The 22,219-nt window shown below is 32.7% G+C and overlaps 2 protein-coding genes across 3 annotated transcripts in view; both read left to right on the top strand.

Annotated features, from left to right (window-relative positions):
* The window catches only part of LOC106125392 (protein FAM107B), a 39,125-nt gene extending 33,766 nt beyond the window's left edge, over positions 1–5,359 (top strand). The window contains exon 4 of the mRNA XM_013322574.1: positions 1,924–5,359. Coding sequence (XP_013178028.1) covers positions 1,924–2,075 — 152 coding nt within the window. The 3' untranslated portion in view covers positions 2,076–5,359. The remainder of the gene's footprint in view (positions 1–1,923) is intronic.
* Positions 5,360–14,076: 8,717 nt separating this feature from the next.
* Y-c (yellow-c) lies at positions 14,077–21,802 on the top strand. Of its 2 annotated transcripts, none has more exon segments than NM_001312447.1 (8): positions 14,077–14,120; positions 16,569–17,006; positions 17,599–17,720; positions 17,872–18,098; positions 18,633–18,747; positions 20,053–20,133; positions 20,342–20,452; positions 20,675–21,802. In NM_001312447.1, coding segments are annotated over 7 exon segments (1,230 nt in total). In that variant the 5' UTR covers positions 14,077–14,120; positions 16,569–16,576; the 3' UTR covers positions 20,819–21,802.
* Positions 21,803–22,219: the final 417 nt, after the last annotated feature.

Here is a 22,219-nt window from a genome sequence, read left to right on the forward strand (position 1 = left end):
TCGTTTATAAACTTTGCACTTCACGAAGTTTTGTAAATGTTATGGCATAAACATAATTCGGCGTTTTATGACATTAAGTGAGTTCAGCCATAATGTGTGAATTGCTATGGACGAAATGTGAATTTGTAGAAATTTTTTCGCTGATATTCCACATATTGATATTATCTTTCAAGGATACCTCATTAACATTTGTTTCTTGCCTGTAATGTATTTATCTAATCACGGCATGTTATCTTTCTTTTCATCAACTCTACGTATAAATGTCGCTTCAGTGTCGCTTGAGTTATCTCAAGTGTACTTGTCTATTTTAACTTCTTTTGCAATGTTAAACACATTCCTACGATACTACTACAGATATTGCATTAACTTAAAAACAAAGTCTAATTTGGCTACCTTTTTTTTGTATTGGGTGGAAATCTTCGTAAGATACCCCCGGTCTTTTGGGGGAAAGAAAGGGTTATGTGAGATTCTTACTCACTAAAACCCCCTCGGTGGCCAACCTCAAGTGCCATTGCGAGGGTCCGGGATCTCCAAAGGAACGCACCGGAACTAGCATATTAACCTGGTGTGCAATATTTTACTGCTCCATACTGACTGACATAAACCATGTAGATTTGTAAGATATCCCTAATTTTTATATATTGGTAACAAGAAAACAAACTTACCTACTTATTCTTAATATAACAAAGAACGATTTTGTATATAGTCAGATGCGCGTCTTACTTTTCCCTTGTTTCAGTAATAGTAGGTCATTCGGAGCTTAAGACGCGTCAAGAGACTTGCAGTTCTTCGTTGCAAGTGCAAAGTCTATAGAACTGACACCCGATTGTCTGCTAATCGCTATTGGTGCTCAGTGACGCATGTCGCAAAGAACTATGAAATTCTTTGGAACTTTCATTCAGTAGACTGAAATTATGAAACGCCTTGCACTTTTAAATGTACACGTCATTTAGTTCTTGGTTTTGCTGTAATTATTCTAAAAGGGGTTTACAATCAAATTGCATTCAGAATTTTCAAAAACAAAATACAAAACTTGAATTTTGTTCGCGTCACATTAGAAATATCAAACCTTTATAGTACTAAAATTAAGTAACCGTTCTGAAAACAGTCGTACGATAAACAATAGGACCCTAAAACAATTTCTTTGAATCTTTTTTTTAAATAGTCCCGTGTCATATAAAATGACCTCCTGTTAGAATAATGGTTCGAAAGTTAACTAAATAAACAATGACAATTTATCGTTGCTGCGATACTAAAGTCTGTATTTATTACGTTAATGGCCTACGTTAGGAAGAATAATGGAAATAGACTCCGGACATTCTGGTAATTTATTATATTTCCAAAGGCGTGGTACATATGCTGGATATTTATAGTTCATGAGTAATATAACAAATAGAGTCATATAAAGAATAGAGTGGTCAGACTTTTAAACCTGGAAATGGGAAAGACTTTAAAGTTTCATATATTTTAAAACTCTAACTAGATAACTTTTGCGCCAAGATATCTGAAATTCGCTTAACTAATACAACAAATTTTACAAAAAGAAACTTACATTTTAACTTTAAAAACGTACGCGATGTGAAGAGCTTTGTAATTTGTTAATGGAAATATTTATGTATAATAGTAGCTTTGAATGGAACATTACGAGCTGGTAGTGTTTCATAGTAATGAATAACGTTCAGATAACTGTACCTTTAGTATGCAGAAGTAAAGATGTGCATGTGCATATCGAAGGGTTTAATAACGCATTCCCATGCACGTCGAGTACTACGCAATGCTGATCTGCATTTTTATGACGTATTAAAACGTAGTAAATATACTACGTTATAGTGACGTAACAAAGTATCGATGTATCAGGGGGGTTATGTTGGCTTAATAAGTTAGCCTTGTATTATGATTTTAAAAAAAACTTGTCCTTTTCAGAATTAGAAAGAGCCATAGCAGAACGTGCTCGTCGTTTAGAACAAGCAGAACAGAATGCAGAAGAAATTGATCCCGCGACCAACCCCACGCTGCAGGAGATACGGGCGCGCTTGCGACACGCTGCGCCCTCTCCCGCTGCATCCGCGCATTGAATACAAACTTCATTTATAACTATTCAATTTTGCATTGCGTAGCAACCCTTAACCATTTATATTAACGTGTTAAAACTAAACATCCTTTATAGAATTGTAGTGCGAAAATAACTTTATTAACTTTGATAGTAATATTTTAAAATATTCGTCGTGTTTTCTCGTTTAGTACGCCATCTATCGTGGAATTACAAACTTTGCATACTAGGTACCACACGCTCTTCATAGATGGCGAGTTAAAGTATGTTTTAGAGATGATTGGTGATACATAAATATCGATTTCGATTAAAATTGCGACTTAATACGTTATTTCGTGATCAAGGTATTGTAACGTTTCAAACTTTTCATATCAAAAAGGACAATCATTCTAGTCACATACCATGTTTACCAAGATACTCTGGAAATAAAAAAAATAATTAAGGTTATTTTTTACCCATAGTTCCATACAAGGATCTGGCAACTAAATAAAAGCCCTTTATTTTTAAATATTCATATAATATCGATCCAAACATTCATAATCACCAATCATCTCTATTACAGGTTGCGGGCAGCAGTTTTTAAGAAATGTATTTATAAGTTTTGTTATTAAAGTAAAACTAAAGGATAACAGACAAAGATATAAGAATATTGTTGGTTGATTACAATCGTATCAAAAACACCACAATATTACAGATGATTTAAAAGCAATGATTGAATTGCGTACTTTAAATACAAACGCTTTGTCATCAAAACTTTTAGGTAGGCGATTATTTTCTTTAAATAATTTGTAGGTTAGGAAAGTTAATATTTTTTAACGAGCATCGAAACTAAGTCACTAAAAGTGTCACAAAAATATAAAAAAAACGATTATGCGTTTTAGTTATTTTCGTGTGTATCATTAATTTGTTTATTATTTTCGTTGTACCTTACACAAAGATATAAATGCATAGACAGTACGGATCTATAAAATGTTATAGTAATTATTTTCTCCATAAGAAATAAGGCAAGTAAAAAGTGCGCCTTAATTAAGGCTTATGAGAGAGCGAGACAAGTATAATTTTTAATAACTTATTCGTAACTTAATGCTTCCACGTAAAGCCCTGTCTATGCATTTAAGTTTTTTACATTGTAGTATTAAGAATGGACACGGGAGGACGGCAAAGCTATAGTTTGTTACCATTTTACATTAAATCCCAAATCTACGTAACTAATCGAACAATCATTGACTGAGGAATCGACTGCTTGAGCTGTAATAATTTTAAGGGTAAGTGTCGACTTCGCATAAGAGAAAATATTTTTCTAAACTTTTTAACGTCTCTGATTCGACACTGGCGTAGTTCATTTGTATACCTTTACTATGTCGTTATTCTCCTTCAATGTAGTTGTACTATATCTCAAATAGTTTATTAACAATTTAAATGATTCGTGTAGTTTGTATTTTATAACAATTACGTTAGACCAGTGTATTTCAACCTTTTATATACGCGATCCCTTAGCATGTTAACATTTTTCGCGTCTGCTTCATTACCGAGACTAGAGACTTAAAAGAAGTCAAAGATTGTTATTCAAAGATTAAGTACTCGCTATTGATTAGTGGCAGATAGCGAAAAAAAATGCATTACAGTTCTTCGACGCTTTTCGAAACCCCAACAAAGGATTCGTCATCACCCAGGGGGTCGCGACGCTAAGGTTGGAAAACACTGCTTTAGACAGTAGTCATGTTGGACTTTCGAGTTACAGTTTAGATATTTAAAGATAAGGACTTTCAAATTCTATTAACAGAGTAGAAATCTTATGACATTGAACATTGACAAACATAATTATGATATTTAGAAAAATATTTGAAATCCATAATAATTATTTACTCACAGATTTTTGAATATTTAAATACCCGACTTACAATTCTTCATATTTACCAAATACATTTATAGTCGACCAGTAGCTACTTGATAATAAAGTGTTCATGAATGAATAGATGAAAATATTTTTATATATTTATGTAATGTCTATAGATTCCCTATTGTCTAAAATGTAATAAATATTATATAGAAGTTTTAAAATATTTCTCCGTTATTTGTTTCTCCGTTTTGAACACGAGTCATGTTCAAATCTTCCGTTTTATTTATAGTTTCAGTGAAGTGTAAGATATATTATTTTAGACGTTTTTTGTCGAACTACTGCAAATAACTACTACTATTTGCATATTTTATCGTAAAGAACAAATTTTATGGGTTGAGATGTTGGATAAATTTACGCTTGTTCATTTTCCATAATTTGTATCTTGTTCAAGATGGAAAAGCCTGTATTCACTAACTAATACACACCGTAGAACCGTTTGTCACCTACACAAAGAATCTCTTAAACATAATCGTTTTTCTAAAACGTAGATATAGGGTACTCGTAAGCGACCTAACGGATTAAAATATTATCTTCCTTTCATCGTCTTCGTGTAAAGCTTTAAAGGTTTTGTGTTATAAATCTTGGATATTATCTAGATTTAGAAATTAATTATGTTCTTTCCGTCGTGCCTATTTATATGATGTTGTTAATTTTCAGAGTATTATTTGATATTCATATAAATAAGAATATATATAAGCAAGGTCAGATTACTCCAAATTATGTACAACACCTACTGTCAATTTATATCCCGAGTTAAAACATTTAAATATTTATTTATCAAAGAATTCGTAGATACAAAGTTATTTATCAAAGAATGTATTACAAAAGAATTAGTTTTATCACAAAGATCGATATGTTTACTTTCAATGTATTATTTTCAATTTATTTCATGTCTTACGTTACTTGATTTAACTTTACTTAAAATATAAAGAAATTCCCAGAGTTGCCAATTATCTTATTTACACAATGATATCTAATTTTTTTTGTACTTTTCATAAATTAAAATACGAACACCAAATAACTTCATGCGATTTCTTTCTATAAGCAATGAACTTGAAATTATTGCTAAAATAAAAAAGCGTGCAGAGTCGTTTTTCATTAACGAATTTTATTGCGTTCAAAATTTTTATTGGCATTTGTGGGTTGGTTAATCCGATCTTGCGTATTATCAAAATTATGTATCATTCCACTCGTTAAATTTCACTTCTTTGTATTTTTATTTGAAAATGTTTTGTATGTATGTTTATATGTTTGTATTTAGATAACTTAGTACAAAGAGTCATCCCTGTAAACTTGTGTTTACGGATTAGTCGTGGCCATTGACTTCGATGTTATACGAAGAAAGTTAAAACTCTAGCATTTTAAGTGATTTAATCTGCGTAATAAAGTTGACGATCATAGACACTGTATCACATTTTGGTAATTTACCTAGACCAATAAAAGTGTTTTAGAAAATCTTGGTTTTTATTATAGAAACTCTATTATTTCTTGCTTTAACGCGGGCCTCACTTTTTAAACAAGACATTCGGAAGTGGTTAGAAACCTTTAAATTGATGATAATTGCTCTTCCCTGACTTCATGTTACCTCAGTATATTCTTTTTTTTATAAGAGAAGGGGGCAAACGAGCGGCAGGAACACCGAGGTGATCAACGACACCCATGGTCACCTGCAACACCAAAGGAACTGCAGATGCGTTGGAAATAAAATAAAATAATAATTAAATTACCGAATAAAAATCAAACAACTATTACATACTAACCGGGGGTTGCCATAACAAAGCACTGAACAAGAACATACTGTCATACAATTAATTCCCTTTTAAACAAGGTTATATTTAATATGTGTTTTAATGTGATAATTAATTATCGTACAGAATGCCGGAAGGAATAAGCAACAAGTACAATGTCACGACAAAGAACGCATCGAACCCGCGGGTGATAATGATCGCTAGAAAATTGTAGGGTAGGTGGAGCGTGAACGCTTTCGTTTTCGCAGGAGCATCGCAACAACGACTCAGGCGGTGGTCAGAACCACCAACCAACATTGATCCGAACACACGCGTCGCCTCTTTGTTTAGTTGCTAATTGAACATCGGCCAATCTCGACGCACTCGAACGATGTTCATAGCTTATACTTTGTAAACTCGGGAACAAAATGTACAGTAGAATAGTAATTGTAGCACTCTTAGTTTTATTAGTTCATCAAAATGTTGTGGATGCAAGAAAACAAAGGAAAACCAAGCAACCGACGGAGACAGAAAGTCCTGTGCCACAGCCAAGCGTCTTAACCTATTCAACATTTGGATTTAATGACGTTGCATCTCGGGATGGCTTTGTGCCAACTTCGCCAGAGTACTCAAATCATCATAATAAATACGAGGAATCATCGAAGAAGTTGTACGCACCTGCTTTCCCTTCAGCGCCGGACCCAGATTTTACCAGTAATTCTCAATCTTTAAATGGAGAACCATTTACAAATGCTGAAGGTGGACAACAATCAAATATGGTACAATTTAATCCTGCAAGTTTTTATAGATCTTCAAATGTTAAATCAGAAGACGGCATAAATAAAAATTCAGGTGGGGAATACAATAGGGGTTCAGAAAATAATAATAACCCGGTGTACGGAACAAAAATAAACTACAATAATAGAACCATTTCATTCAATGGATATAATAATTCAGAAGTAGTAAACAATGAACCGTATAACAATTACAAATACTCAAATTATGACAATTCTCAATATTATAATGATAAAAATCCATTACACGTCGGTTCTGTTAATTCAAACCAAAATCTATATGATTATACGACTTATCCTCCTCAAGAAATAGAAAATTTAATGAAGGCTGCTCCAGTAAGTTCACAAGGTTCGTTAAATTTCCCCAAAGTCTTAGAATATACTAATACTAAGCAGTATGACACGTTAGAAACTGAAAACAAATATTCTCCAGTGATGTCTAAACCTTTAGAAACATTTAACTCGTTAGCTAATACTGGAAGCGACGATATTCTAAGTTCTTATGAAGATAAAGCAAATAAACTTATAAAAATATCACCAGGCTTTAAAAATGTTTTAAAAAATAATATAGAAATAGCGTCCAAAGAAGTTCCAACTTCTTATCAAAGTTTTGCTAATAAATATGCCAACTCTAAATATAATGCAAAAAGTAAAAAGTTAGATTATGATTATAAAGATTTTAGGAAAAATAAATTATGGGCATCTGACAACAATGATAAAAATCACCCAAATAATAATTTGAAAGGCTATGAATATGCGAATAACTTTAGTAGCACCAGTTACAAATTTGATGAAAACAAACATAAAACACAATATAATTCTAATACCGATGAATTAATTTCATTAAGCAGTAATAACATTGGTTATTCTAACTATCACTTTCCCCAAAATGATTATTCAAATATAAAATCTACGCCAGGCATCAAACATCTATACACTGATATTAGAGAGTCGTTAACTCCAAATAATGGGAACTCGTATAGCGCTTCCGAGGATTATTTAAATAAGTTTAAAAATTTGTATGGCACTGTACCAGCATCATCAACTAATTGGGGAAATATTTTTAAGAACACTGATTACTCGTCCTATAAAACACATAATTATAAACCGACACAAGAAGCAGAAGAAAACTACGAATACGTCCACATACCTAAAAGGCCCAACAATTATAGATTTGAGAAAGACTCTGAAAGTATCGCGCACGACTGGTCTGCGTATAGCAAGAAACATAACCATGAATGGAACAAAGAAAAATATAACAACAGATTTAAATCTGAGGAGGATTTACTAGGATTAAGAAATCACGATACATCACATCCATCGTATTTACCTACATTTCAATATCATGGAAATGAGGATTCTGATGAAAGTTTCAAGGAAGCTGTAGAGAAATGGAGAGAAGATTATATAAAAACGAAATATAGAGATACACCAAACTACGATTATGAAGCTTCAGAAGCAAAACATGTGCACTCTGTGAATCCATATCAAGTAAGTGGTACATTATTCTGAGGCTAACAGTGCACATAGTTTAATTATATAGCTAGAGATGTGTCGGGTGATTTGATGTTTCTATTTAGCAAAAAAACGTATGGGATGGAATGCGGATCGGCGGTTATCGATGCGCGTCTTGCACTAATTTTCTCGCGTCATCTTGGTCATTAACACGAGGCGTCCTGGATTCTAACATAGAGTGAAATCAAGAAATTGTACAATACAACATTGGTTAACGTTTATTAGTTAACAGTAACGTCATAGTTAATTGTTTTCCTTCGTTATTTAGACAAAAATAAATAATAATTAATACTTAAATCTATTACAAGTGTCATTTTGCAATGTAAGTTATCAAAAACTAACGTACACAAACAATTACATCTTTTTTTTTTAAATTAGATTAAATAAAATGAAAAAGTCAATTAATTACTTAGCATGACAATACCAAGGAATTTATCGCGATAATTGTTTCCTATATTCCTCAATCACATTTAATTATGCATAATTACATACTTATGCTTCGTTTCTGTTGCACGAAATACGGTGACGGTAGTTTGTCTATCACGAATCATTTTACAGATAGAAGTGCCACATCCGGTGATAGTGCCAGTGCCACAGCCTTACCCGGTACGGGTACCTGTAGCAAAGCCTGTCGCTGTACCAGTAATGCACGAGGTAGCCGTACCTATAGAGAAGCCTGTACCGTACCCAGTCTACAAAAAGGTTCCCTATCCCGTTGAGAAACTGGTGCCCGTGCCTGTTGTAAAACAGGTAGTGTGCACATTGATGTACTAATATTTACATCCCCGCAAGTTTTGCTATGAAGCAATTCCCCAAACTTTTAGGAAGTTTTGAAGTGGAGAAAATATCTAAGATCCTTAGATATGACATGATATATGATGGAAAAACATAATAAGAACGCCTCTTTTTTGTAATAAAACGTGTTTAAATTGCGTGATTGAGTTTACAGTGTAATTAAAACCAAAGGAGTCGTCAACCTGTACTAGTTGGATAACTCGTGCAAGGCATTTTAATTAACTTCAATGCGATAATTAGAAGTCTGCAGTTTAGCACTCATATTATCCCAATCATTAGAATTGTAGTCAATTTTACAATTTTGAATGCACATTTAATCTATAAATCAATAGTATCTTTGATCACATTCATAATGCTAAGAATTGCACATTAGGCTTTTATGAAGTAAACCAATATAGTTAATACTGCTTATTTAGTTTGATGCACCTATACTTATTATTTGACACAGAGTGTGTCTGCTTCTATTTTTAAAATATAATGTTTAAGGTGCCAGTACCGGTGGTGAAACCTTACCCAGTAGCAGTGCCTCAAGTACGGCCAGTGTTTCACCATTCCCGGCCGTCTGCTTACCGCGAAGAGTACGATGACCACGAAGACGACGACTATTTCCCACGACCAGAGAGCAGTAATATCGTTTATAATAAAAGACCGAAAAGGTAAATGAGAATGCATAAAATAATAGACATCCTATTGCATTTAGTACTAAAAAGATTAATATTCTTCATCCGGTACTAACTAACCACGTAGTAGTCCAACGAATTATAAAAAAATATATATTAAGCTATTATTGACTCATTGATAAAACACAAAGAAAGTGACGTACGGGTTTTTCCTGCTCCAACTCAATTGTTTAAAATTTTAAAAGTGAAATATTTAGCAAGCCGTAACACATTTTTCTATAAAATATTTTTAATATTCCAACAATACAGTGGTCGCATTCGTAATAATAATTTTAATGTGCAAATAACAATTAATGTGCATGGTTGTAACTACACGCACATATTTAACGTCGACATTAACACGCATAATGCGCGAATATAGTCTTAATATGGTATCACAAAATACATGAATCTATATCAGTTTGTATTACACATTACATATTTATAAGACCAATAAATATTAACAACTAAGATGTTTGCGTGTATAGAAGTTATGTCACTGAAAGATACCGCATGTTTGAATGTTAATCGGTGAGTTCAATGACATTTCAGTCCACGAAGTCGTCAGCGAAGACCATCACGCATGTCTCACCAGGAACGCAGTAAGAACAGAAGACCGCAGAGAAGACCGAACTCGTCGCGCGAGAGAGACCAACATCGGTATGTGAAACCATCTTCAGAATACAACCGTTACAGGTATCACGACAATGATTTTGAGGACGATCATGACCATAATGATTATTTTACTTACTGTAAGAGAATTGGCAATTGTTAAAATACCTCGGTTTTCGAAGAACATCTTCCTTTGGATTTATTGTTAATTGAACTTAGTTAGATGAGTCTGAATTATAAAATAAAAACCAATATATATAAAAACGTTCCCAAATTCCTCAATTTAATAAAATAATCGTAATTTGTTATTAGTTTTCATTTAAAATGGAATGTTACCTGCTAATGTCTTTGTAAATATTGTATTTTACTTTATATTTTGAAGTCGTGTGTATTTTATGTTAGTACATATTTTAAGTTAATTTAAAGTTAGACATTATGTCAATAATAAATAGTTATAATTTAGTATTATTATGTTTATTAAGTAAAGTTGTTTATAAAAAGTATCAATTGTTTTATTTTATTAAATTCAAAATTCGGTTCTGGTAGATGAAGACTTGTATTATAAAAGATGATCGATACGAAATAGAAGAGCTATGTTATGGTCGTTTGAGGGCTAAAAGTAGCATTGCGCATCTCCCGTGCTATCGGTGCAGTAGTTCGCAACAATTAAAAATGTTGCAATTTAACTAAAAAAAAGAAGTCGCTTATCGTAAAATTAATAACCACAATTATTATTGTGCGTTTATAATCTGTACGATTTACTACACAACGCAAGAGAATAGAGCGCGGTTGCGCACGGATGCTTGCTTTTACCTACGCTCCGCTAAGCAGACATCTCGCATGTTCCATCACAATTGTCACGCTGATAATTCCCTTAAAAAAATCCTTTGATGATAAAACTCTTAGATACGTAATAAACAGACTGTGTAATGAGGTAAAAACGCCTGTCAAAAGTCGGAAGCAAATGTACATACGAGGGTATTAAAGTTAACAAATTATTAAAACTATTTAGAAATGAAAACAGATATACTGAGAAACATTTCCAATTCGATTACCTTTGTACTCATTAACAAATAATCACTTCAAATGTGAGTATATTCTTGCTTTTTCTAAATTATTTGTTGAATTTGCAGGATTGACTTTATATCTTATATCTTTAAATGAGCAATTCTTGTATATATGTTCATATATAATTGGAATCTCGGAATTGACTCCAACGATTCTCATAAAATTTAGTATATAGGGGGTTTCGGGGGCGATAAATCGATCTAGCTAAGAATCATTTTTAGAAAATGTCATTTTATTCGTGTTTTACCGATAATCAACTTAAACATAAACTTAACTTTTTCTATCGGTAAGATCGAAAAATATTCATATTTCATCATTTTATTAGTAATTCGTACTTAAATATAATTTCCAAAAAACACAATTTAAAAAAAATCATCTAGTCATCCGGTCATCCAGGTACTATGTCCTATTTGCCCAATTACTAATGACTAATATTATGTGTTTTCTAGAAGTATCAATATGACTACTTATATTGTTTTGTGGTATATCAATGCAGAATAAAAACCTATTAAAATCATTACTTACGACGAAGCTATATAATCAACGATGTTAAAAACACGTTATTACTTGTGTACGAAGTAAACAATTACATCTTCATGTTGTTATTATTTTATATCGTTTCAACATTGTAATAAAGTTTTTTTAGGGTTTTTACAATTCTAGATTGGTTAACTACTACAACCATAGCAGTTTCATTTGGACTAGTGACTTCTTTTCGGATTAGATATATCTACACTAAAGGACATTTTAAGTTTAGGTTTTTAGTTTACATATGATGAATTAAATCAATCATCTATCTCGATATTAGACTACACAGTATGACGTAACATTTATCAAACAATGTGATTAAACGTACTAAATAAACTTGTAACTTGTTATTCCTTATGGTGTTTAATATAAATAACTTGTTTGGTCACTTTGCATTTAAATGTTTGGAATTTCGATGATACATTTCGTCTTCCTTACTTGCAATTTACTTTCCTCATGGAAAATTCCGCAATCAGCAAGTAGTCTGAAGATATTTGTAATAAACACATTGTTACTGACATAATTGATTATTAGATCACCCTTTAAGTGAATCCCTGATATTATTAATTTCAAGATACAGGGAGGTAATAAAAATCTATAAAACTCCTTTTATTTTCAATGATACCTTTTTAATGTTCATAGGGGAAAATGGGATCTTAAGTTACTTTGTCATTAATCGATCACGTTGCGTTTATTCATATGTCCAATCAATATTCTAAGGTCGTAATATATAGATATATATTTATTACAGTAATATTTAATGAAAAGATAAATTTTTAAGACATCATAAATTGCTATGTAGGATGCAACAAGGTACTTTTGACCGAAGGTAAATTGTAAAAACGGTGGTGGTAGTACGGTGGAAGAAAGGAATAGCCCGCTGTAATAAAATTATGTGTGACTATTAAGGAGCCAACACACATGTTATCTTCAGTAATTACAGACAGCACCTTTACGCTGTCGGATCACAATTTGCAATCGCCGCTAAATATTACTTTTATTTATTTCTAAGTTTGTAATTTAACATCCTTTTTCCTTTATGATCAAACCTGGCAGTTATGTCGATAAGGAAATCTACTCGTTGCAAATAACGGTTGGCACAAAGTTTTGTTTATGAATTGTTAATATTTTCACCGCAATTGACGTCATTCGGTGACAATCGAATGTGCTGTTGATGCATCTTTGCATATAAAAAGCTCATTCAACTAATCGTGGGTGTATGAGACCAAAATCCTTCTATAAAAATATTGTTATGTATGTTTTGTCAAAGATAATGAGAGGGATGACGATATGTTTTAAACAGGGTTTTGCTTATCAGAAACCAACGATAAGCGATCTATTAATATAATTAAATTTACATTATACACTTGCGAATTTGCTAGATTATTTTCTTTTTATCTTCAAAATTCTATTCGATACCGGAAAATCGGTATTTATTGACAACTAAACCTGAGTAAAATGCTGCACAAAAGTGAATTTCAATATTGAAGGCAGAGCTTTAGCATACATTAGTAATTTAATAAAAGATTTAAACCTTTTTTATTTTATTGCTAATTGCAAAACGTTCCGTTGTACGTTATTTTATATTTAACAGTACAACAGTATAACTGTTAAGATGGATTTAGCAATACGAAATAGTCACGTGTTTTACACATTAATGTCGAAATGCGTTAAAATTTGCACGTACGCAATCAAATGCTGATGGACAAGCAATTGCTTGGAATGAATGAAAAACGGATGCGTCGCTAGTTCGACCGGCCTTGAATAATCCGAGCCGAATTTGCACCGTTGCGTTCCACGTAATCGACAATTTTAAACTTGACACAGTAATAATAGGTCCGTTGCTTTGACCGGTCATCCATACGATAATAACTGATTCACGTACACAACAACCAAAAATATTCAACATATTGATATTGTTGTAATCACCAAGCGTTTTATACAAGGTAATGTAGGATAACATATCACATATAGACAAACCCACTTCACAGGAAATCCCACGAAATCAAATCACAAACAGAATTGATTAGTAAATTAGTATAATATAATTATCATTTACTTTAACACCTATGTATATATATCTTAAACATGACTTAATGTTCCATAAATGAACCGAATGAAAGCTGTGTTATACAAAAATGAAGAAGCATAAACTCGGCAATGTTCAAACATGTTACAAGGATAATTATCGAGGCTTATTCTTTTGTTATATCAAAAATATACTGCTACAGGTACTTTTAATAATGAAAACCTTGCTGGTTGTTGGAATTCAGTTAAATAATAGTATAAAGTTAAATAATGTGAAGCTGTGAGAATGAATTCAATTGGATGTCATCTAATTTTCAAAGGTACAATGCGTATTGTGTACCGAATTTAAGGCCAATATATAAAGAGTGGTGACACCGAGATTTGCTTAGTCTGTGACCGCGGCCCCGTGCAGTCGGTTGCCATTTAACCTCGTCTCAAATACACGTAAGTTGAATGAATGTGAAATAATTTTATTTTTTTTTACAATTCTTTCTAGATTGGTTTTTATAAAATTGATTATTTAGTGAAAGAAAATTGTATCGAGAGAGTGCTTTTGTTGTAATACTACAATACAACTTTGTAAGTTATCCTATTATATATATTTATTAAGTACATAAAGTAACTTAAATCAAGTTAAAATGGAAGATTTTTTCACTTCCTTTTGAATAGTGCATGTGTAATTACTGTGATACTTTCTTAAAATTACGGATCTTGTCTTAGTCAAATTTTAAAAACTTGACAATAACATATAATTTTTTTACCTAGACCAATAAGTTTAAAGCGATTAATGTGTGTATTGTTATTAGCGGTTACTAAAACTTTTTCCACTGTCACTTCTACAGCAGAAGAAGCTTAAAAGTAAATAATTTTATATCACGTATTAAGCTATAAGTGTGTTATTTAAATAGTTGTTGTGGTCATTTGAATTCATTAGTCGCAACCGTTCGCCAGCAGGCCTTGGCGGTCGCCGGCAGCCGTGACTTGCTACATTCTCTTCTATCTCTCATGTCTAAAGGACCTTTGAATCGGAAGACCAGTTGACTTTATGCTACTTCCTGATTAAAGAAATAATTGGAATTTCTGCAAATCGTACGAATTATTTACATTGTTAAGCTTGTTAAGTGATTCTAGAAAGACTAAACGAGTTGATGGTAAATATCGGTTTTCAACTCAAGATGTTACGTAGTCTTACTTAAACTATCTTATCCGAAATTATTTATTAAGAATATATATAATAGAACCCGGAGCACAAGAGTGAGGCAAAGAATAATTTTCCTCAGTTTTGTTGTTTACAATATAAAATGACCTTTCGTAAATCGACTCACGATTAGGCGTCAAACTTGTATAACTCTATCTATATGTAATATTATATCTATGTATGTATGATTGGGAATATTTCATATGTATAAAATATTATGATGAGAACATAACAATCCCCATATTGACATTTACTTAGGCGAGGTAAATAGTAAACGACTAGACAAGTTTAGTTTGGTTAGGCTTAGTATCGACAAGTTTTTTAACCTGTGATATCATCATTTTGCGTGTAACTGCACAATTCAACTTCCTTTGATTGTGTCTCTTTGGTTTTCCCAACGGAAACAGGAATATAACAACGCCTTTTTTTGTCACAGCAACGGTACATCTGAGGTGTAGTCTCAGACACCATACAAAGTTGAGATGATATTCATTGTTATGAAGCCTTTCTTTTTTATTTACTTTACGCTTCTTTATCAAACAATGGATTTCTTACAGAAGTCATTCGATACATAGGTTTTATAACTGCAATAATTAGCATTATATTAACATCAGTAATTTAATTTGTTTAGCGTTCTGATTGCGAAGCTTGGTGTTGTGGATTCAATCGGTGAATAAACTATTATCTGTTCGTCGTAGCGATTCTATCATTTTAAGAATGAGAAATAGACGAAAATAGTATAAACTTATTAGAAAATAAGTTGATAAAACTCCGCGATCTGATATGATCTGTGATATTTGTTATATAGGTATGTTAATGATATATATTTTGAAAAGTCTCTTACCAAGAAAAAGCTCGTTTAACGTTACAGAGTAACTTAGTCCCTTAGTCTTTTATTTTTTATTAAGTTATAAATCGCTTTTCGTTGTTAGTGTGTTTAACGTAGACGTATTATAACAAATCATGTCATGAGTCGAGAAATTAATTAAGATGAATAAAAGCAGCGCTCCTATTGTTAGTTGGAGCTCGTTAGTTGATCTTATGTAACATGTCACAGTTCCCAGCAATTGGAACGCATAACGAGACATGTCTAGATCTACAGATAAGACAGGTTCAACATCTCGTTACCCAATAGCAAGATCATTCACAAAAACGTGACCATTTATTGTAGTTCCGAGTTCTCTGTCCCATAATACATCATAGTTGTGACATAAGAGGATTTATTGAAGTTTACTCATTCAAAATTGGTAATTATATGACATAAAGCTTAATATCATAATTTTCAAGCTTTCGGCATACGGAGTTAAAAAGATTTCGTACTCTTCGTGATTATTTCATAGGTAGCATTGATCAATAATAGTCAGTAGTAATTCAATTAAAATTGGTGGCCTTCACATCAACAGATCCATAAAAAGCTACAGCTCAATTTGTAACTGCATAGAGTTATGTTTTGGGTTTAAGCTGCGAACTGCGAGTCACCTCGCAGGCAGCTCTCGGCTCGTCGACCAGTCATAAGTGCATTGCGATGAGCTGTGAGCTGCCAATTTAGTTGTTGACGCAGGTCAACGGTTCAAGTTTCTACTTCGTACTTTGAAACTTCGTACTTTTGAACCAGTTCAACGCTGACATACACATGTTTATCAGTCACATGCTTCATTCACAGTATAAAATATTTACGAATAAAATTGTTTCAGATATCACAATGCGGGCAATATCTATTGCCTTAGTGTTTGCGGCGCTATCCGCTTGCCAAGCCGCAACGCCGGAACTGCGTTTTGAATGGAAAGTAGTCGACTACGTTTGGGAATCCCCAGCTCAAAGAGAAAAGGCTATAACTGAGAAACAATTTTTACCCGCAAACAACTTACCTTTAGGATTAGGTCGCTGGAAAAACAAATTATTTATCACAGTCCCTAGATGGAAAAGCGGTGTGGCTTCATCCCTGAATTATGTCGATTTAGACGGACCGTCGGACCAACCATTGAAAGCATATCCGTCATTGAAAGATAACCTGGTACCGGACAGAGCAACAGAATTGCCATCGAATAGTTCCATTATTTCCGTCTTCAGAGTCTATGTTGATCCTTGTGACAGACTCTGGGTCATGGACTCTGGTTTGGCGGATATTTATGGTGAGTGGAAAAATACACCGTTTTTATACCTAATAAATACCTACCGAACGTACAAAATTCAGTTTTGTTTACGGAGGTCATTTTTAGCTCTGTTTGTACCCTCAGCTCGCCACGTATTAGATTGAAAAAGGTTGATAAAAATGAGAAAGTCAGTCATCTTTTGCGTCGAAAAAAGTTGAAACGTATATAGGTTAAGGCGTGAAATTATGGCGATGTTGCATTGTTACCCTGACATATTTGGGATTAATTACTTAATATTGTTTCAATTGAGCAATAAATACTTAAAATATGTTAATTTCATATCGCAAAAACATAATTCAGCGAATTTATTAGTAGATATATTATGTATGTACGTAATAATGTTTAGAAACTTCCTTGTCGGTTCGTGGCAATATAGTATCCGTCTGCGCTTATAACATTTGATTGGAGCGTTAAAAAACAATTTAATGAAGATATTGTTTTTGTTTTTTACATTTATTTCGATTGAAAATCAAACGCTGCGTTTGAAGCAAAGCAACCGAAGATTCTATCCGAGATTTATAGACGTTTTTTGGTGTCATTTTACTAGTTACATGTATGTATTTGTTTGCAGGAATAGGGAACCAGGTTGCAGGTCCTTCTTTGGTTATTTTTGACTTGAACACTGACCAACTTCTTCATAGATATTTTTTCAAAGTTAAAGACATGAAGGAAGACTCATTCTTTGCTAATGTCGTAAGTAATTTATATCAATAACTATAGAAAGATTTAGTAACGATTTAAAGATTAAATTTAGTTAGTTAAATTGAAAAAGTTAAAATGTCGCCATATATTCTCATCACTCTACTGTTTATAGTATGAAGTATACATCCGAAACTTTTTGTAGGTGGTGGATGTAGACAAAAACAGCTGTGACAACGCGTTTGCGTACGTACCTGATTTGGGAGGCTACGGTGTTGTTGTGTACAGCTTGAAACAAGACGACTCGTGGCGTGTGGCCCATCACTACTTCCACTTCGAGCCGCTAGCTGGCTCTTACAAAGTTGGAGGCATCGAGTTCCACTGGACAGACGGCGTCTTCGGTCTAGCGCTGTCCGAACCTAGAGAGAATGGGTGAGTCACGTACGGACCTTGGCTTGTTTTGTGCATATTGAATAGTACAACCGGGTTACGTTCTATACACAATGAATACAAATAGTTTACGGTATCGAACTGACCACGAACAGTAGATTGTATTTACAAATTACAAATACAAGTACCGTTAGTGACCTTCGCAATCATATCATAAATAAATCAAAAACATAATATAAATCTAGTAATTTACGTATCGACAATTATTTTAAAACCGAGATACTAATAATCGAAAACAAGAGTAACAGTGTACGCTAGTGACATTGACACGAAATTGAAATTTGTTGTCCGAAGACGAGGCCGTAGACGATCCGAATGTATTTGTTGTATTAAATTGCATCGCTTTGGCATTCAACGTGCATTTAATTGAAGCTTCATTCGGTTGCTTTCAATTTATATTACTACTACTTAAGTGTGTTCAGATCGCTCCATTTTTGTGTGAAGAACCAAAGGTTTTTGAATACGTTTTCGGATGGAAATTTAAGGTGATGCATTAACTTAACGAATTTCTTTTAGATATCGCACCATGTTCTTCCATGCCTTCTCCAGTACCAAGGAGTTTTGTGTATCAACTGAGCTCCTGCGTAACTACACACATATCGACAAGTCAGAAGCGTTCAATGATTTTAAGGTTTGTATCAAAAGATTTATACACTTTATTCTAGATTATTCCATATAGGAAATATAAGCATTTCTTTTGAGAATATAACTGGCGATAAGCTGAGTTCCGTAATATTTCAATTTTAATAATCAAATCGTACCTTATATAATATTACCGTACCTTAGTGTTTTCAATGGTAGAATAGTTTGTTTAGTGTTTTCATCAATCTCAAACAATGAGTAGTTATTTTATTACGAGATTTCACTTGCGATAAGCATATATGCGCTATTGTGCAAGCTATTGTTTTCCTATACTCATTACCATTACGCCTGGAGTTGCGAAGACTTAATTTATAGATTGATAACACAAATAGTTATAGTTCTGAATGAAGACAGGCGTGAAGTGGAAGCAATTCTGCGTTTCATCTGATGAGTGTGCGTCCCGGAGACCTTATTTAGTCCTCTTTCCGATCCCACCTTTTTTCTTATGAGGAAAGGATGGGAGGTGGAAGTGGACTTTCCGGATGAGAGGATGCATGGAAAGGGAAAATACTTTCTTTCTGTGCATCCTCTCCTCCGTCGATTAAAGGTAGGCAACGCATATGCAATTACGTATGTCTATGGGCAACGGTCACTTCGCTATTTCAGCGATTTCAGGTGGCCGCTCGCTCGTTTGTCACCTAATGATATAAAAAAAAGGTTTTTTTTGGAAAGAGAAAATTACAGCAACAGATTCTGATAAATTGCATATGATAGGTATTTATACCTACATTTAAACATGTATCTAAACATATAGCTTCATGTGAACAACTATAGAACGAAATGTACAAATGAAATAAAATAATATTAGCTTGTTATAATTTACGCCCAATTTAAAACAAGCTCAAACAGGGTTACTTCCATATTATAGTAAAATTAAAAAGAAACAAGAGAGCGATTTCATTACTTTATATTTAAATAGTTATGTTAAGTTTAAGAAATATGTTGTTCGAATTATTTCCGCTTCCAACATTGTATGGCAAAAACATGAACTTCTGTGCACTAGTGAAGGTGATCAAGTTACGTCAACTATTGATCAACAAGAAATGCCAATACAAACAATGATTCATAACATAAACTTTAATACCGGCTACGAAACAAACCATGTATATATAAACTTACCTAATATACTTATGTAATGTTAACCATTGAGGCTTTTTATGAATCGAATGTAATATTTCTATAGAGAATTCATAGATCGCGATTTGATTAAAGATTTTGGATTTCAATTTGCGCAAATCACGACATTCCTGAAGTTTTAAAACGTTAATAATATATTTTTCCTTTTTGCTTACAGTTATTAGGTGACAGAGGGGAAAGGACTCAAGCGTCCGCCAGTTTCTACGATGAGAAGAATCGCGTTCTTTTCTACACTCAGGTTAGGAACATTTTTATAACTTATAATCAAAAGAGAACATTGAAAAAATTCGCGCATCAAATCTAAAGCGCCTTTAAAAATAAAATAGATAAAATTAAATCAGATAATTAATATATTAATTAAAAATTGTTTATATTTGTGTTCACACTTTTAAACCCCAATTTATTTTCAAAATGAAAATTTTAATTGACATATTCATTACTTCTAGGTCAATCGCGATGGCGTCGGTTGTTGGAACTCAAACAAACCGTACACACCAGAAAACAACCCACTGCTCTTCAGTGATCCTGAACTCTTTGAGTTCCCTAACGACCTCAAGGTGAGACTGACCAAGTATTTTTGTAAAATATATATGAGACAAGTGTAGCTCCGAAGTTTTGTATCACGCCTTTTTTGTACAATGTCCTATTTTGAACGAGTAGTACACGTGTTGATATAACCACTGAAAATGAAAATGGACATAAAAAATACGTTGCACCGTCATCTTCTTCATTGTTCGGTATTATAAAACGTTTAAATTGATTTATATTGTTATTTTCAGGTCGACGACGAAGGAACTTTGTGGGTTCTGAGTGACAAATTGCCTCGTTTCCTTTACAAATCACTTGATGCAAACCAAGGAAACTACAGAATATTTAGCATAAACACATCTGAAGCTATTAAAGGCACTGCATGCGAAGCATAATAATACAAGAATTTTTTGTAAGGTGTATTTATATCCACGGATCCAAAAGTTACCGTCCAATATCACCAAGTTAACAACTTAAATTATGTCTAGGCTAGTTTGACATTAGAGTTAAACAAAGTAGCAGTACTTTACGTTAACATTTTTTTACACATTAGTTTTTAAGTTGTTTTATAGGATTAAGACTTCTTGACAACATCCATAATGATTTAAGTATCACGGTATCTCTATATTTTCTATGAGAATGTCAGCGATAATATGTATACATACAAGTGTTAGTTCAGTGGAGTTCTCGTGTAAAATACACGAGTATTCTTTACTACCATCAATGTAATATTCATGTTGTGTTTGCACATTGCTTTAACCATGTTAAATCTCGATTATAATTCCATTGGATTAGGGATTGATTAAAGCATTGTAAAGTAATATTATTTGAATACACATGAACAATAGGCCGCATGCAAACGTGCATTTAATCTCTTATCAATCGTATATGTTACCTAAGAGTTTATTGAACCAGTAGATGCTTGTTTTCAAGAGAGAAGTATGTTCTGTTCTGAACATGGCACTTTTAATGTTTCTTTTGAGTTAAACTGGACTAAAAAAAAGACAGTAATGGAAACCATCGGGTTATGAAGTTTTACTGTTATTAGAATGAAAGAAAAGGTTTTGTACTTCAACATAAATTATTTTAATGTCAATTAGAGGTCAACTCTGGGTTTATGATATGAAATGTAAAGAAATAAATGAAAAGAATACATTGACGCATTTGTAGTTATTATCTACTTATGTAATTTGGTTTATCGTTTAAGATTTTAATAAAATATTACATAATAATATTAAGAGTTTAAACATCAGTTTTTTTATATAAACATTATTTAGTAATATAAAATCAACTGTTAAAATGTTTCGATTTCGATACATTTTGTAAGACAATTTAACGACACGAATCAATAATAAAATGATGTGATATTAATTTAAAAATGTGTTTTATTTATGGGAGGTGTTGTTATGTTAATTATTTTCTTTTATCAGGATACGTATAACAAATATGTCTCAATAATACTACATAGCAGTGATTCCTAATGGGCTTGATGTATCTCTCAAGGTCCACGAAGGCCGAGCGGGATAAACAACGGCGGGAAACAAAATTAAGACTCCATAAATTCAATTAGAAATGTATCAACAGGCATTTTAAACTTATACCAAAACTTATAAAATGTTGTACATGATAATGTGATAGAAAGAACGGGCGTGTGGTTTTTTATATTTTTAAATGAACCCTAAAAATAGTTTCGAAATATAACGTCTATAAGATTTAATTTGGGCGACGAATGTAAGTGTGCTTTCCGTTTACACAAAGATTTAGATATTAAGTATTAGCATAAAAACAACATTTGC

Source organism: Papilio xuthus, unplaced genomic scaffold (genome assembly GCF_000836235.2).
Source record: "Papilio xuthus unplaced genomic scaffold, Pxut_1.1 DF825928.1, whole genome shotgun sequence".
Lineage (NCBI taxonomy): Eukaryota > Metazoa > Arthropoda > Insecta > Lepidoptera > Papilionidae > Papilio > Papilio xuthus.

Excerpts from the sequence above, each read along its gene's own strand:
- Y-c (XM_013322696.1), top strand. The coding sequence starts at position 16,577 with ATGCGGGCAATATCTATTGCCTTAGTGTTTGCGGCGCTATCCGCTTGC. Across the intron at positions 17,007-17,598 it reads TGGTTTGGCGGATATTTATG|GAATAGGGAACCAGGTTGCA; the intron begins GTGAGTGGAAAA and ends ATTTGTTTGCAG. Across the intron at positions 20,134-20,341 it reads GCGTTCTTTTCTACACTCAG|GTCAATCGCGATGGCGTCGG; the intron begins GTTAGGAACATT and ends CATTACTTCTAG.